Source organism: Quercus suber, unplaced genomic scaffold (assembly GCF_002906115.3).
Source record: "Quercus suber isolate HL8 unplaced genomic scaffold, Cork oak 2.0 scaffold_30, whole genome shotgun sequence".
In the NCBI taxonomy this organism is placed as follows: domain Eukaryota; kingdom Viridiplantae; phylum Streptophyta; class Magnoliopsida; order Fagales; family Fagaceae; genus Quercus; species Quercus suber.
In genome coordinates, this window is record NW_027069495.1 from 991,569 (window position 1) to 1,005,047 (window position 13,479).

The 13,479-nt window shown below is 33.2% G+C and overlaps 1 protein-coding gene and 1 long non-coding RNA gene across 2 annotated transcripts; both read right to left on the reverse strand.

Moving 5' to 3' along the window:
* Positions 1-1,900: 1,900 nt before the first annotated feature.
* Positions 1,901-8,779, reverse strand: LOC112023286 (vacuolar protein sorting-associated protein 2 homolog 3). Its single transcript, XM_024055904.2, has 11 exons — positions 8,587-8,779; positions 8,308-8,352; positions 5,976-6,010; positions 5,841-5,891; positions 5,587-5,691; positions 5,407-5,478; positions 4,707-4,778; positions 4,517-4,597; positions 4,063-4,098; positions 3,901-3,956; positions 1,901-2,474 (listed from the first exon to the last, which is right to left on the reverse strand). The coding sequence occupies exons 1-11, from the start codon at positions 8,621-8,623 to the stop codon at positions 2,423-2,425; spliced, it is 642 nt and encodes a 213-aa protein (XP_023911672.1). The 5' UTR covers positions 8,624-8,779; the 3' UTR covers positions 1,901-2,422.
* Positions 8,780-8,978: 199 nt separating this feature from the next.
* LOC136066288 (uncharacterized) lies at positions 8,979-9,860 on the reverse strand. Its single transcript, XR_010627740.1, has 2 exons — positions 9,561-9,860; positions 8,979-9,326 (listed from the first exon to the last, which is right to left on the reverse strand). It is a non-coding gene; the product is annotated as an uncharacterized LOC136066288 (long non-coding RNA).
* Positions 9,861-13,479: the final 3,619 nt, after the last annotated feature.

Here is a 13,479-nt window from a genome sequence, read left to right on the forward strand (position 1 = left end):
TTGGTTCTCATAATTGTGATGCTGCCTTTTCCTCCTTCAGTGCGGATTTTTGTTTTCCCAACTACAGGCTTCCCAGAGAAAGCTGAAGTAGGGTAAGAAGCAGCAGGATCTTCATTACCTTTCTTTGATTTTGAAGGAGGTGGAGTGAGAATCCGCTGGTTTATCTCCTTCAGAGTTACGTCTCCATGAGCCCCACTGGGTTTAATGAAGGCAAATGGATAGGCCACAGAAGCAGCCAACTTAGTTGGAGTCCGTAATTTTTTTTTTTTTTTTTTTTTTTTTTGTGAGTATGGTAGGTTTTGATTCTTTACTGTGGGTCTGAGGAAAGAGATCTGCCTTGGGTTTGAACGTTAGGGGAGCTGGTAGAGGAGGAGTGTTGGGCTGGGAGAGCTGGTAAAAGCAGCTAGGTGACGTTTGGTACAGGAGAATCCACATTACTCTTGGTATTTAGATTTCTAGGAATGTGATTCCTAGGAATCACATTCTTAAGAATGTAGCTATTCCTATGTTTGGTTTATTCCTAAGAATCTTAAATAAATTATTTATTTTTTCCATTCTATCCTTAGATTTGAATGTGAACTACCAAGTTATTTAAAAAAAAGGGTTACAATTGTCAATTTATAAAAAATATAATTTCCTTTAAGCTTGAGAATCTAGATTCTCACCTGTTTTAAAGGGAATCCACATTCCTACTGAGAGGGGTTTAAGGATTCCCCTGACATCTGATTTTTTAGCATGATTTGCAACCAAACATGAGAATCTTTAAACATTTCCAGGAATCCTATAACATTACCCTGTACCAAACGTCACATTAAGGTCTGTATTTTGGTGAAAGAGAAGGTAGAGCATATATCAGGGTCTGATTTATTTTTTATTTTTATTTTTTATAAAATTGCGTTGACGCGAAAAATTATGAGAGTTTCAAGCTTCGGTTTTATATATCCATATTCATTTGGACATATTCAACTAAAGACTATTTAATCAAATTTTATATAATAATTTTTTAAATATAACTATTTGGACAAATGAAACGAAAATATAACAATTAAAATAAGACTATATATATATATATATATATTAATTCTATATTAAAATAGGTGAGGGGATTTGAATATGTGATATCTCCAATAGAACAACAAGAGTTGCCGAATCAATTAGTACAAGGCTCTTGGCCTTTATAATTTTTATTTTTTTCTCATATTTCATCATTTCGCCTAATCAACATCATCTCTAAATCTCTGTAGTCCAAGTCAATATTAGCATAATTTTATTATCTTACAAAATCATCTCACATTGACATCTTTCTCTTATCCAACTTTCTTCATCATTTTCAACCCTTACAATTTATTTCAATAACTTATTCTCTATCTCTTTTTTTATTCCGATTCAGGATTTTTAGATCAGTAACAATATATATATATATATATCTGTTATTAATACTTTTTTTTTAGATAATATATTTTTACATTTATATTATTTGTACTTTATTCATTGTATAGAAAAATATTTGCACCTTCCTATAAACTATAACTCTGTCTTTTGTGGGGATAAAGAGGGGGGGAAAAATACCCCTCATTGACATTTTATTTTAATGGGTTTAATTAAAGAATCCGAATTTGATAAGGATAGAATGTAAAACTAATGTTTTATACCATTCATTAAGAAATTGACACATCAACTTTTTTACTTAAAACTCAACACATCCTACCACACATAATAACATCTCAATAAACTCATAATTAAGTTGGATTTTCAAATGGGTATTAAAATTTATTTTGTGTGGTTATATTTATTCTTTAATATGTAATATGATGATGTGACATATTAAGACTGAAAGGATAAAACTTGAGTTTTACACCACATTTTTATAGAATAGCACAATAATTGAATAACCCAATAATTGTGTTAAAAAGAAGTCCAACAACTTATTAGATTTAATCCAAAGCAAAAATTTTAGCTAAACACTCAATTTAAGCCTATGTCTATGCATCATCCCATACATACAATTCATTCCATATGTATCTATGCATCGTACAATGTTTTTCATAAGCATGGCCAATACATACCTAATATACAATACTCTTTTAGTTCAATTTGGGTAAGTATAATCCTATATTAACTATGCTATCACAACTTCCACCTCCCCCCAACAACGCCCCCCACCCCACAAACCCCAAAAAAAAAAAAAAAAAAAAAAAAAATCCAAAACAAACCTGACAAAATTCGGTTTTAGGACTCATTACATTTTTTGCAAATGTGATGGAGAATCACTGTCCATGGCATTCCACAAAATACGCAGAACAAAACAATGAAATAGCATCTCAAGATACATGCTGAAATGAGTAGCATCCTACGGAGATAGAATATCTACGGTCAACTACCTTGCAGAAATTCACTAACTCACAAATATCCAATCTTCAGCTCATGGATTTCTAAGAGCTTCCAACCGCTTCTCAAGCTCATCAACTCCCGAACTGCATGGGCCAAAATTCCATAGTTGATCAAAAAAAGGAAAGAGTAGAGAATTTTATTTTATTTTATTTTTTGAATAGCAAGGAAAGAGTAGAGAAAATGAACACAGTTCTGGATTTGCAAATGAAATTCCCCGCCCACCCACCCGTGGGGTCGGGGGTTGGTAAAATGAAGATACGATTTATTGCATAAAACTAATAGACAATTATTTTGGTAGGTATGCAATGCACCTCCCACAACAATCAAAAAAATATATTCTATAAGAAAAAGAACAAACAAGTGCTTTAGAACAACACATTAACATCAATTAATTTAGTAATAAACCTAAACACGGCACAATAAATAAATATGATTTAACTAATTTGTATATTAAACAGAAATTTTTTTGATAGGTATATATTAAACAGAAAATTGCAACCTTGAAGTAAAAAAGAGAGACAAAGATTGAGTGCCACTCAGTTGACATTTGTCTTAAATGAAAGAGAAAAAGGAGAATCTGAAAATAGACTTTACATGAAAACACCTAATAAATTATGTGTCCTTATGTGTCCACTATGACCACAAAAAATATAGGAATTTCAACTTTACCTAGTCCACAAACGATGAAGTTAATTAGCATGTTTTAATCAACACAAAAAAAGCTGTTACACTCCTTATATACAGGCACATGACAGTTAATATTAAGCATTAAGAAAGCCTTTCAAACAACTATATTTTGAAACGTAGTACATCTAAATATCTAATCCATATATAGGCCAATTTTATACCACCTTATCCAAACGGTACAGGGGAAAAAGAGTTTCCTTTTATCAATATATTAAATTGCAGAGAATTTAAACTTCATGCTCAATGAATATCACATTAAATTATGTACAACAAAATACTACAAAAGAATAGATAATTAGATGAAGCAAACATGCCAATACTGGTGCAATATCAATTCTCAAACAGCATTAGCTACTTAAACTAATTAATAAGCAAGTGGCACGTAAATCATCACTATCTCAATATTTTAAGCAAAATCAATGCATTACACATTTTTTTTTGTTCATGAAAATACAAAACCAACACCTAAGCATTTGAGACCCTGAGTTTTACTTAGTTAAAACTTTTACCACTACAATAACACCTTCATAGACAGTATTGCAGTGCTTCTTATCACAGTTCAAGCAAAAAAGAGGTTTAAATTCATTATTTTAATAACTGGTTAAATTTTTCCCAGCCATAAACCCATCAACATGTCTTACTTTCAGTTTCATAAAAATCTTTCTTATAGTTAAATACAAATTCATCAACCTCAAAAATCTTGTGTCTCAGGGCAATTGTAAAGAAACTAAAATGTACCCCTTATTTCAATTTTTTTTTTTTTTTCTTTTTTGTGGGGGTCAGGGATACAGGAAAGGTTACAAGGCAAGCAGTGTTATATACCTGCCAGCAGCATCAGCTCTTTTCTGGGCAATCCTTCCTTTGGGAGCTGCTGACAACTGCCAAGAGTTCAAGTATAACCCAAATCAGCTTAGATACAAAAAAATAATAATAATAATACCAAATGGTAACAAAGTCCAGAGATGAATAGCTTCTGATACCAACCTGTGAGGCAACATCAACACCAATTTCATCTAGCACCTGCAAGAGAAAATAAAAAGAAAATTTTGCCATTACTCATTCCGAAATCCTATAATTGATGATTTATAAAGCAAATAAACCTAATATGGCGTCCATCTAAACTTGTAAGAACTTAGGATATCTGACATCATTTCTTCTCAATATTTCTAGCTTTACCACCAGAAACCCAGAAGTCTGTAACTAGTGGCTCAAAATTATCAGGTTGGTTCAAATCCATTGCATGCAATTACAAAATGACAATCAAACTCAGACAGACAAGTCATTTAAAAAATATTAGGGACATCCCTGGATAAGTAAAAGGATTAAACTACTCCTAAATTTCATAAGTCCAATGGTAATTCACTTAAGATAAAAAAAGTATAAACAAGTGCAATTATTTTACAAAGTACAATTAATAAATGCAATTAAAGAAGCCTGCCTGATTTGTGAGCTCTTCGGTCTCATCTTCAGCCTCGTCATCATCCAGGGCATCATCTATGGCATCTGACATCATTTCAGTCTGCAAACCTCAAAAATAGACCGTTAAGTTCCAAAATAAGCAATCAAGAAGCAAACAAAAACTTATTTCCCATAATAGTATAGTCTACAAAGTCAAGGGACAATCTTACAGTCATATCCATCTGGGCAGATTGTTTCTGAAATTCCCGTATCACCTTTGCTTGCTTTGCAGGGGCCATTTGCTGCAAAAGAAATATATCAGTAACAAAAACACCTGCTATTTATGAAGTGCAATTATACAACTTAAGGTTTCATCTAAATGGTAATCAAACAAACATCAAGTGAAAGAAAGGATCTTTTGAACAACTCATTATGAATCATTAAGAAGTCTCTTTGAGATCAAATCATGTCATTGCAGTCAAATCTTGAATCTTGTAACAGATTATTGCGTGTAACTTTTGCTAAAGTCACACAAGTCAAAAACTATACATTAAATTAATGTTTTGTCAATCTCATCATTAAATCACATGTTCTCTCAATTCTTATCATGCATGTCAAATTTCACGTCAATTGGATGTTGTTTACTATTTAATCTATAAATTCCAGCATTTGGTGTATTTTAAATAACAAAAAAATAAAAACTAGAAATTTGAACAATTAACATATGAGATGACTCTTAAATCCAATCACCTTAATATTTGCCAAGCATGACAGTGTGTTAAACACATATAATCCAATGTTGGTTTTGACAAATTACTGCCAATAAAAAAAGATTTTGTGTGGTGTAACAATAACCAAAAGTTACACACACACACACACACACACGCCCGCGCATGCGTGTGTGTATATTAGTAAATATTACCATCTAACCTTATTCATGGCTGCCATTGCCTTGGTGGCCCCTTTCATGCCCACAGCAACTGATGAATGTGCATGCATTGCCTGCAGACAGGAAAAATGTTGCTAAAGCACTATGCACAGATGCACTAGAAAAAGCCGAAAAAGAAAAAGAAAAAATCAAAAAACACAGACAGATCTTTGACAGTCCACCTGTGTATGAGTTGCTATTCCTCTCATTTGAGCTCGACTACCTTGTAAGTTTGCTATTTGTTGCCTAAGCCTGATTAGCTGGCGAGCTAGAATTTTGGTTGCTCCCTGCAGAACACACAGACAGAAATAGGACAGGCCTATGATAAATCTGAAAGATTCAAATAACACAGGAACTGTAGATAAATTAGATGTCACAAACTCAAGTATTTTAGGACTGGCACGAATCTAGTTGACTCATAAGAAACAGAACATACCTCATTTCCAGTTTTAGCCGTTCTCTTTATCTCAGCAACAAGCTTCTTTTCCTAACATGATTTAAAATTATGTGAGAGATAACAACACAAACTTAGAAAGAGGAGATGAGGATAGTTTGGAAGCTCTTCACATACTTCTAATTGCAATGCTCCAATTTCCTTCTCTATACCTGAATCCACATGGAAAAACAGTAAAAACATTTATTCAAGAATTGATAAATTGCCACAGCCACAAAATTTACCAATGAACTGTTAACACCACTTAAAAAGGCAAAAAGAAAATGTGATTTGATCCCATAAAATAGGGAGCTTAAGAAGCAGTTGCAGCAAAATGATAAAATTCCACATCCCAAAAGAGAGTCACATACCCTTCAACCAATTTTGATGACTTATCAAATTAATAGAATGCTTTGTGATAAGGCTATGTTTTCCCATCTACAATATCATGGGCATTCCAATATCCAATGTAAAACAAAATAATACTATAAGTACAGGTAAAAGACTAAGTCAAACAACAAACAATACTTCTAAATCAATAAGAAACAACTCACTATGCAGAGTAACCTAAGTAAACACACTAATCTTACCAATGTAATGGATCCACAATAGACTAGTCAAGGTCAACCACAGGTATGCTTTTTTGCCAAAGTTGTACTCTTTGTTACTTCTTCAATTGACATTTCCTTTTTTACTACTTCTATTATTGTATTTTTTTTGTTATCCTTGACCTTTTTTCATTCCCTCCACTTGAATCAACTCACCCTCTCACCAGTGCATTAATCACTCTCATCTGAACATGACCAAACATCTCAAGCGACTCTCCCTCATCTTTAATCAATAGGGACCACCCCAATTTTTAAGCAATTGAATCCTATCTTTCCTTGTATTTCCACTTGTCCATCTTTCTATTTTTAAAGAGCGAGGAAATATAAAAAGGAATTTACAATGAAGACTGCCAAGAAAATTAGTTCAATCATACAAGGATCTTAGAAGAAAAGACTTCAGTGAATTCCAATTAAACATAACACCATTAAATGTCCAATTATTAGACTCTTGCCAGAGCCCACATAACACAGTGTAATAGCCAACCATATTTTTATAGCTCACATTACTACCAAGCCAACCTTTCCAACAAGCAAGAGCCTCTGTCAATGGTCCTAGGCATCACCCAACATACTCAAAAAAAGAGTTTGCAGTTAGCAATTGTTAGGGTACCCAAGGACGCCCTTTAACCCAATTTGGAGGAGCTAACAATCACTGACGAGAATTTCGTCTTTATTTGATAGAATTTATAAAGGATCCATCACTGTAGCAACTAGACAAGGATGGTTATAGATTATTTGTCTAGTTAAGGAGTACTAGTGGACCAAGTTTCTAATACAGTTCTAGTTTTGTTTTGATAAGTAAAGAAAAAGGTAAAAAAAATACAGATCTAGTTCATAGCCATCACCTGCATTTTTAAAATTAATTAATTAATTAATTAATTATTAAAAAAAAAAAAAAAAAAAAAAAAAAAAAAAAAAAAAAAAAAAAAAAAAGGAGACAGATTCTCAATTGGTGGCACACTAGTAGGCATCTCCAAAATCTGTTTGCTAATTATGCACTCTTTCACTGGGTCTGGCCTATCTTCTTTTTTTTTTTTTTAAATAATAATTGCAATTCATTAATACCAAAAAAGGAATATACAGGAAGCATCCAAAGAGAAGAAAAACAAAGCATGGAAAAGAAACATAGAAAAGAGGAGAGCAAAAGCTGTTAAATTGAATGGCTAAGTCATAAGGAATCTAGGAACTCCATCAAAGAGTATGTAGAAGGAGCAGAAGAGTGTGATACCCATTCAAAGAACGTTTGTTCCGTTTCCCTCAAGCGTGCATCTATTTCATTCCATCCAGATGCACCAAATAAAACTAGAAATGTATTTGAACTAGCCTATCTATGTTAGAATGTCCACATAACAGCATCTTGAGTCAAATTTCCATGTACTCTTGCTTCAAATTTAGAATTTTTTAGTATGTGTGACCAAGTACTCTATTTGATTACTGAAAGCACCAATGCTTTCACAATTTTTACCGTTCTTGATCCTATAAACAGTTTCAAGAATCCACTTGAAATCATAAAATCCACTGAAACAAGTTCACAAGCTCGTGTGGTTGATCACCACAACTGAAATAAAAAAATTTACTCAGCTTCATTGCACACCCCAATTCAAAAGTGACACTTGTTATTAAAATTCAAAGTACCCAACAATCATTTTAAAGCTATACATCAATGCCAATCAACCCCAGAAAAGCACAATGCCTAATCTATAACACAAGGCCTCTCTCATTAAGCCCAACATCACAATATTTAGCTTCCATAACAATCTACAAATACACTAAACACATAAACTGCAATGACGATTGATGATGATGATTCTTCAATGTAATTAAAAGTTAACTTTTCGGAAATAATAACAATATATATATACCTCTAGTAGCATTTGTCATCTCTCTCTTGCTCTCCCTAAGAGCCTCTGCAATTAGCACACACAAACTCAAAATCAGAACAAAATAAAGCAAACCCATAATTCAATTTACTCCACAAAACCCAAAAAGTCAAACAAAATTCAGTCTTGCAACGATCGAATTTTCCAAGACTAAAATTGATTTTTGTTTTTAACAAATAACTGAAACCGTGACTTAAAAACGCGTATAATTTGAATTGAATGAGAAGGAGAAAAGGGAGGGGATAGAACTAGAAGACGAACCTTTGGGGGTGGGTTTCTTTGAGAAGATATTCATCATCTCTGTCTGATCGAAAGCGTACTAAGCTGTTCAACGGTGGACGAAAGTCTATTCAGTCTTCTAATCTAAGGTTTTGGAGTTTGCGTGTGTGAGACAGAGAGGTCAGAGTTGCCCGGAAGATGTGTAGAAAGCGCGCAATGATTCAGCGTTTTCTTGCAATTTATATAAGGATCCTGTGGTGCCTCATAGCATTTGGTTTTTTTTTTTTTTTTTTTAACTCTATTTGATTACTGAAAGCACCAATGCTTTCACAATTTTTACCGTTCTTGATCCTATAAACAGTTTCAAGAATCCACTTGAAATCATAAAATCCACTGAAACAAGTTCACAAGCTCGTGTGGTTGATCACCACAACTGAAATAAAAAAATTTACTCAGCTTCATTGCACACCCCAATTCAAAAGTGACACTTGTTATTAAAATTCAAAGTACCCAACAATCATTTTAAAGCTATACATCAATGCCAATCAACCCCAGAAAAGCACAATGCCTAATCTATAACACAAGGCCTCTCTCATTAAGCCCAACATCACAATATTTAGCTTCCATAACAATCTACAAATACACTAAACACATAAACTGCAATGACGATTGATGATGATGATTCTTCAATGTAATTAAAAGTTAACTTTTCGGAAATAATAACAATATATATATACCTCTAGTAGCATTTGTCATCTCTCTCTTGCTCTCCCTAAGAGCCTCTGCAATTAGCACACACAAACTCAAAATCAGAACAAAATAAAGCAAACCCATAATTCAATTTACTCCACAAAACCCAAAAAGTCAAACAAAATTCAGTCTTGCAACGATCGAATTTTCCAAGACTAAAATTGATTTTTGTTTTTAACAAATAACTGAAACCGTGACTTAAAAACGCGTATAATTTGAATTGAATGAGAAGGAGAAAAGGGAGGGGATAGAACTAGAAGACGAACCTTTTGGGGTGGGTTTCTTTGAGAAGATATTCATCATCTCTGTCTGATCGAAAGCGTACTAAGCTGTTCAACGGTGGACGAAAGTCTATTCAGTCTTCTAATCTAAGGTTTTGGAGTTTGCGTGTGTGAGACAGAGAGGTCAGAGTTGCCCGGAAGATGTGTAGAAAGCGCGCAATGATTCAGCGTTTTCTTGCAATTTATATAAGGATCCTGTGGTGCCTCATAGCATTTGTTTTTTTTTTTTTTTTTTTTAACCCTTGTTACATTTGTTAATTCACTGCTTTAGGAAAGTTTTCATTCTAAAATATTTAAAAAATCAGGGTTTTTTTTCTTTTTTCATGAAAATTTTATAAAAATATTTGTTAAATCATTATTATTAAGACATTCGTTAAATTTTTTTTTTTCCATACATACAGAAAAAGACCTTGGGACCTGGCTGTGCCTCACAATTTCTAAAGGCTTTTGACTTTTATTTGAAGCTACACAATTTCTAAAAGCTTTTGACTTTTATTTGAAGATGGGTTAAAACGATACTTAAGTTGTAAGTAATGTATTAAATTGAAAATTACAACCCTCAAATCTAGGGTAATTTTGATTTTGATCAGTTCCACCTATCGTTAGGTTTCATTTAGATTTAGATTTACTCCCCTTTGTTAATGCGTTTGTAGGAGGCAAAATTTTAAGCCAATTATAAAATACCACATCAAAATTTAGTGACAAATTCTAGATTAATATGTCATCAAATTAATTAAATCAAATGATAACATGTATCATCCAAATTGACATTATATTGACATATTGAAATTTGTCACGTGTCATTTGACCCACAAAATAATGATAACTTCCTTGTTCAAAATTTATGGATAATTATCTTTATTAAAATAAATAAATAAAATAAAGATAAATTTTCTATTCAAAATTGAAGGATAATTATCTTTATTAAAATAAATAAATAAAATAGAGATAATTATTTATCTTTGTTGATTATTATCTTTTATCAAAATATGATATTTATCAAAATAGATCAATATAGATAATTATCTATAAGCAAAATTTGGGTCAATCAAGAGTCTATTACATGGCATATCAATTCAAAGTAGAGCTTATCCTCTATAAATAGAAGACATCCCCTCTCATTTTCACAATCAAGTTTTCAAGAAGCCCAAGCTGTAGAGAAATTTTGTCTCAAGAATCTTGAAGAACATTCGAAGAACTTAAAGGACAACAAATCTCTAACAAGCTGAAAGCCAGAGATTCGTTATGAAGACCCTTTGATCCATCTCCCAACCAAATTGAAGAAAATTTTACATTCGAGTCAAGACCATAAAGAAGATAGAATCAGAGTAGCACTTTTTGTAAAAGAGTCAAAATAGAGATTGTATTCATTACTTGATTAATACAAAATTATATTGGTGAAACTCCTTTTGTTTGATTTTCTACAATTGAGAAATTTTGTGTTTACAGCGCTGTGTGTAGTTGTCCAATAAGATCAAAATTAATTAAATTAGTCATAACCATAGAGGGTGCAAAATTAAAATAATAAAAAACATGAAGGTTGCAAAATCGAAACAAATGCAAACATAGAGGGTGCAAAAATTAAAAGAAATGCAAACATAGAAGGTGTCATTACTCATTGAGTTGTTACTTGTCAATCAAATAGTTAATGGAAACATACAAGTGGAGTGGATCATAATTTTGAAACTTCATGAGACAAAATCAAAATTATTGCTAATTTTAGATGTGTAATTTGCAATTTAATCGTAATAATACTTTAGATGTGTGATTCTAATTTAATTGTAATAACATCATACTTTGTGGTGTTCGATCACACCTCCCCTCCTCACTATCCTTATATATATTGAAAGCCATGAGAGAAGGGGTGGGGAAGAAAGAAAGAAGAAAATGTGAAAGAATGCATTATTTGGTTTTTTTGATATATTTCGATGTAAGATGGAAAAGGGGTGGCAAAAAAAGAAAGAAAGAGGAAAATGTGAAAGAAATCATTATTTGGTTCTTTGATATATCTTGATGTGAGAAGAGCAATGCGAGAAATTTGAGATTCTTTTTTTAAAGAAAAAAGAAATATCTCATTAGCAAATATCAATGAGGATACAACAAAAAATATCATTCATTAAACAAACAAAAATTTCAAAAAAAAAAAAACTCAAAATGAATTTCATTAATGTTAGTATTGAGTGGTGGTAGCCTATTCACGTCACTTCGGACTTTGAATCACAAATGTTAGGCAATAGCTATTCAAGTGAGCATTAATAGTTTTTTTCTTATTGTAGTTGCTAGGCTCAATGTAATTTCATCTTAATAACCAAATGAAAAACAATATATTAATGGCTCCATATTCATAGTCCCAATCTCATAATTTCTCTTTAAAGTTCAAACCGTAGCTGGACTCTTCCCTAACATCCATGATCATTACCGACGAGTTTCACTTCCTATTTGCTGATGAGTTTTGCTTCCTGTTTGTTAACATGTGTTGGGTGTCCTATCTCTCAAGTATGATTTCAAAATCTCATTTTTCTTTTTATCTTCTCTCATTTCTCTCCTTATCTTTGTTCCAAGCTCATAAATATTTGGTTTTTTCCATTTCAAGCTTTTTCTTTGGTTGATTTTTCCCTCTCTTTTTGTTCTTTTCCTTCAAACCGATCATCCAACGAATCCGACCCGCCAAACCGAAGAATCAAGACAAACGATACAATGGGTGAGAAATCTATTCACCTGATCTAAGCGAGTCAAGTGATGATTTGACCCCAAAACCTGATCTGCTCGACCCGTGGATAGCCCTAAGCCCAAGATCCTTCTTGGTCAACTTCTAAGTGATTAAGGTTGACTTTCCATACAACATGCTTTTAGGGAGACCCTGGTTCCATACAGCAGGCGTAGTTGCGTCTACCCTCTATAAGAGACTCAAGTTCATCTCCTAGAATTAATTGATCACCATTATGGCTAAAGAGCCCAACTATCTTCGAGGAGACATCTATCCCTACATCGATGCCAATGCTTTCCAAAAGCATCTTCCATAGCTTTGAGCTAGCTTCCATGATTAATAATGCCGCAAAGCCTAAGTCTGGCTGGCCTGCAGCAGTTTTGAAGGCCGCAAAGGAGATGCTTAAGTTTGGCTACAAATTACAACAAGGCCTCTGAGCCGTAGGACATGGGAGTCCTACTTTCATTGAACTCTTAGATAACAAGGAAGATTCAGTTTGGGGTACAAACCTACTCATGAAGAACTCTTTCAAGCTTCTAGAGGCAAGAAGAGGAAGTGGGACACTTAAGGGATGTCATTCCCCATATTAGAACCACTTCTCCAGCTCAGTCCAGGTCACTATGCTAGAACCTTTCAAGGGGTTGGAAGATGAAGAGCCTGATCTGGCTTGCATTATTTGGCTCTGTCCTGAAGAGTTCTCCATGAACGGTATCCTATCTCCCAAAGATAATCTGAATTCCACTATCCGACCAAGGTTGCCAAGCGAGACGACAAGCCTTTGGACCATCGAGCCTTGCTTTGTGGTTGCACCGGCTGAGTAAGAAGTATTCCACAATCAAGTGATTGGGCCTTCTGATCACTTGAGAGGGTTGGAATAGCATATCTAGTTTGTATTGCATGCTTATGTTATTTCCTGCTTTATTTGTATTCCTTGTTAATTTCCCCAGTCTGTTTTCCTAGAAACAACAAAAAAGAACATTTCCCTTATATCATTATCAGGCATGAACTTTGTTTTTCCTATACCCATAATCCATTAATGAAATATTCAGCATATTATTCAAAAAATTCTTGCATCTCTCTTTACTTGCTTTCCTATGAATATGTGTGTGCAAATTATCTTATGTTTTTTTTTTTATATGTTTTGCTCTATAAGATCTGTTCTGATTCCCAAGTGGGTTCATCGCCCCTTTTCCATAA

Excerpts from the sequence above, each read along its gene's own strand:
- LOC112023286 (XM_024055904.2), bottom strand. The coding sequence starts at position 8,623 with ATGATGAATATCTTCTCAAAGAAACCCACCCCCAAAG. Across the intron at positions 5,692-5,840 it reads CGGCTAAAACTGGAAATGAG|GGAGCAACCAAAATTCTAGC; the intron begins GTATGTTCTGTT and ends TGTGTTCTGCAG. Across the intron at positions 5,479-5,586 it reads GAATAGCAACTCATACACAG|GCAATGCATGCACATTCATC; the intron begins GTGGACTGTCAA and ends TCCTGTCTGCAG.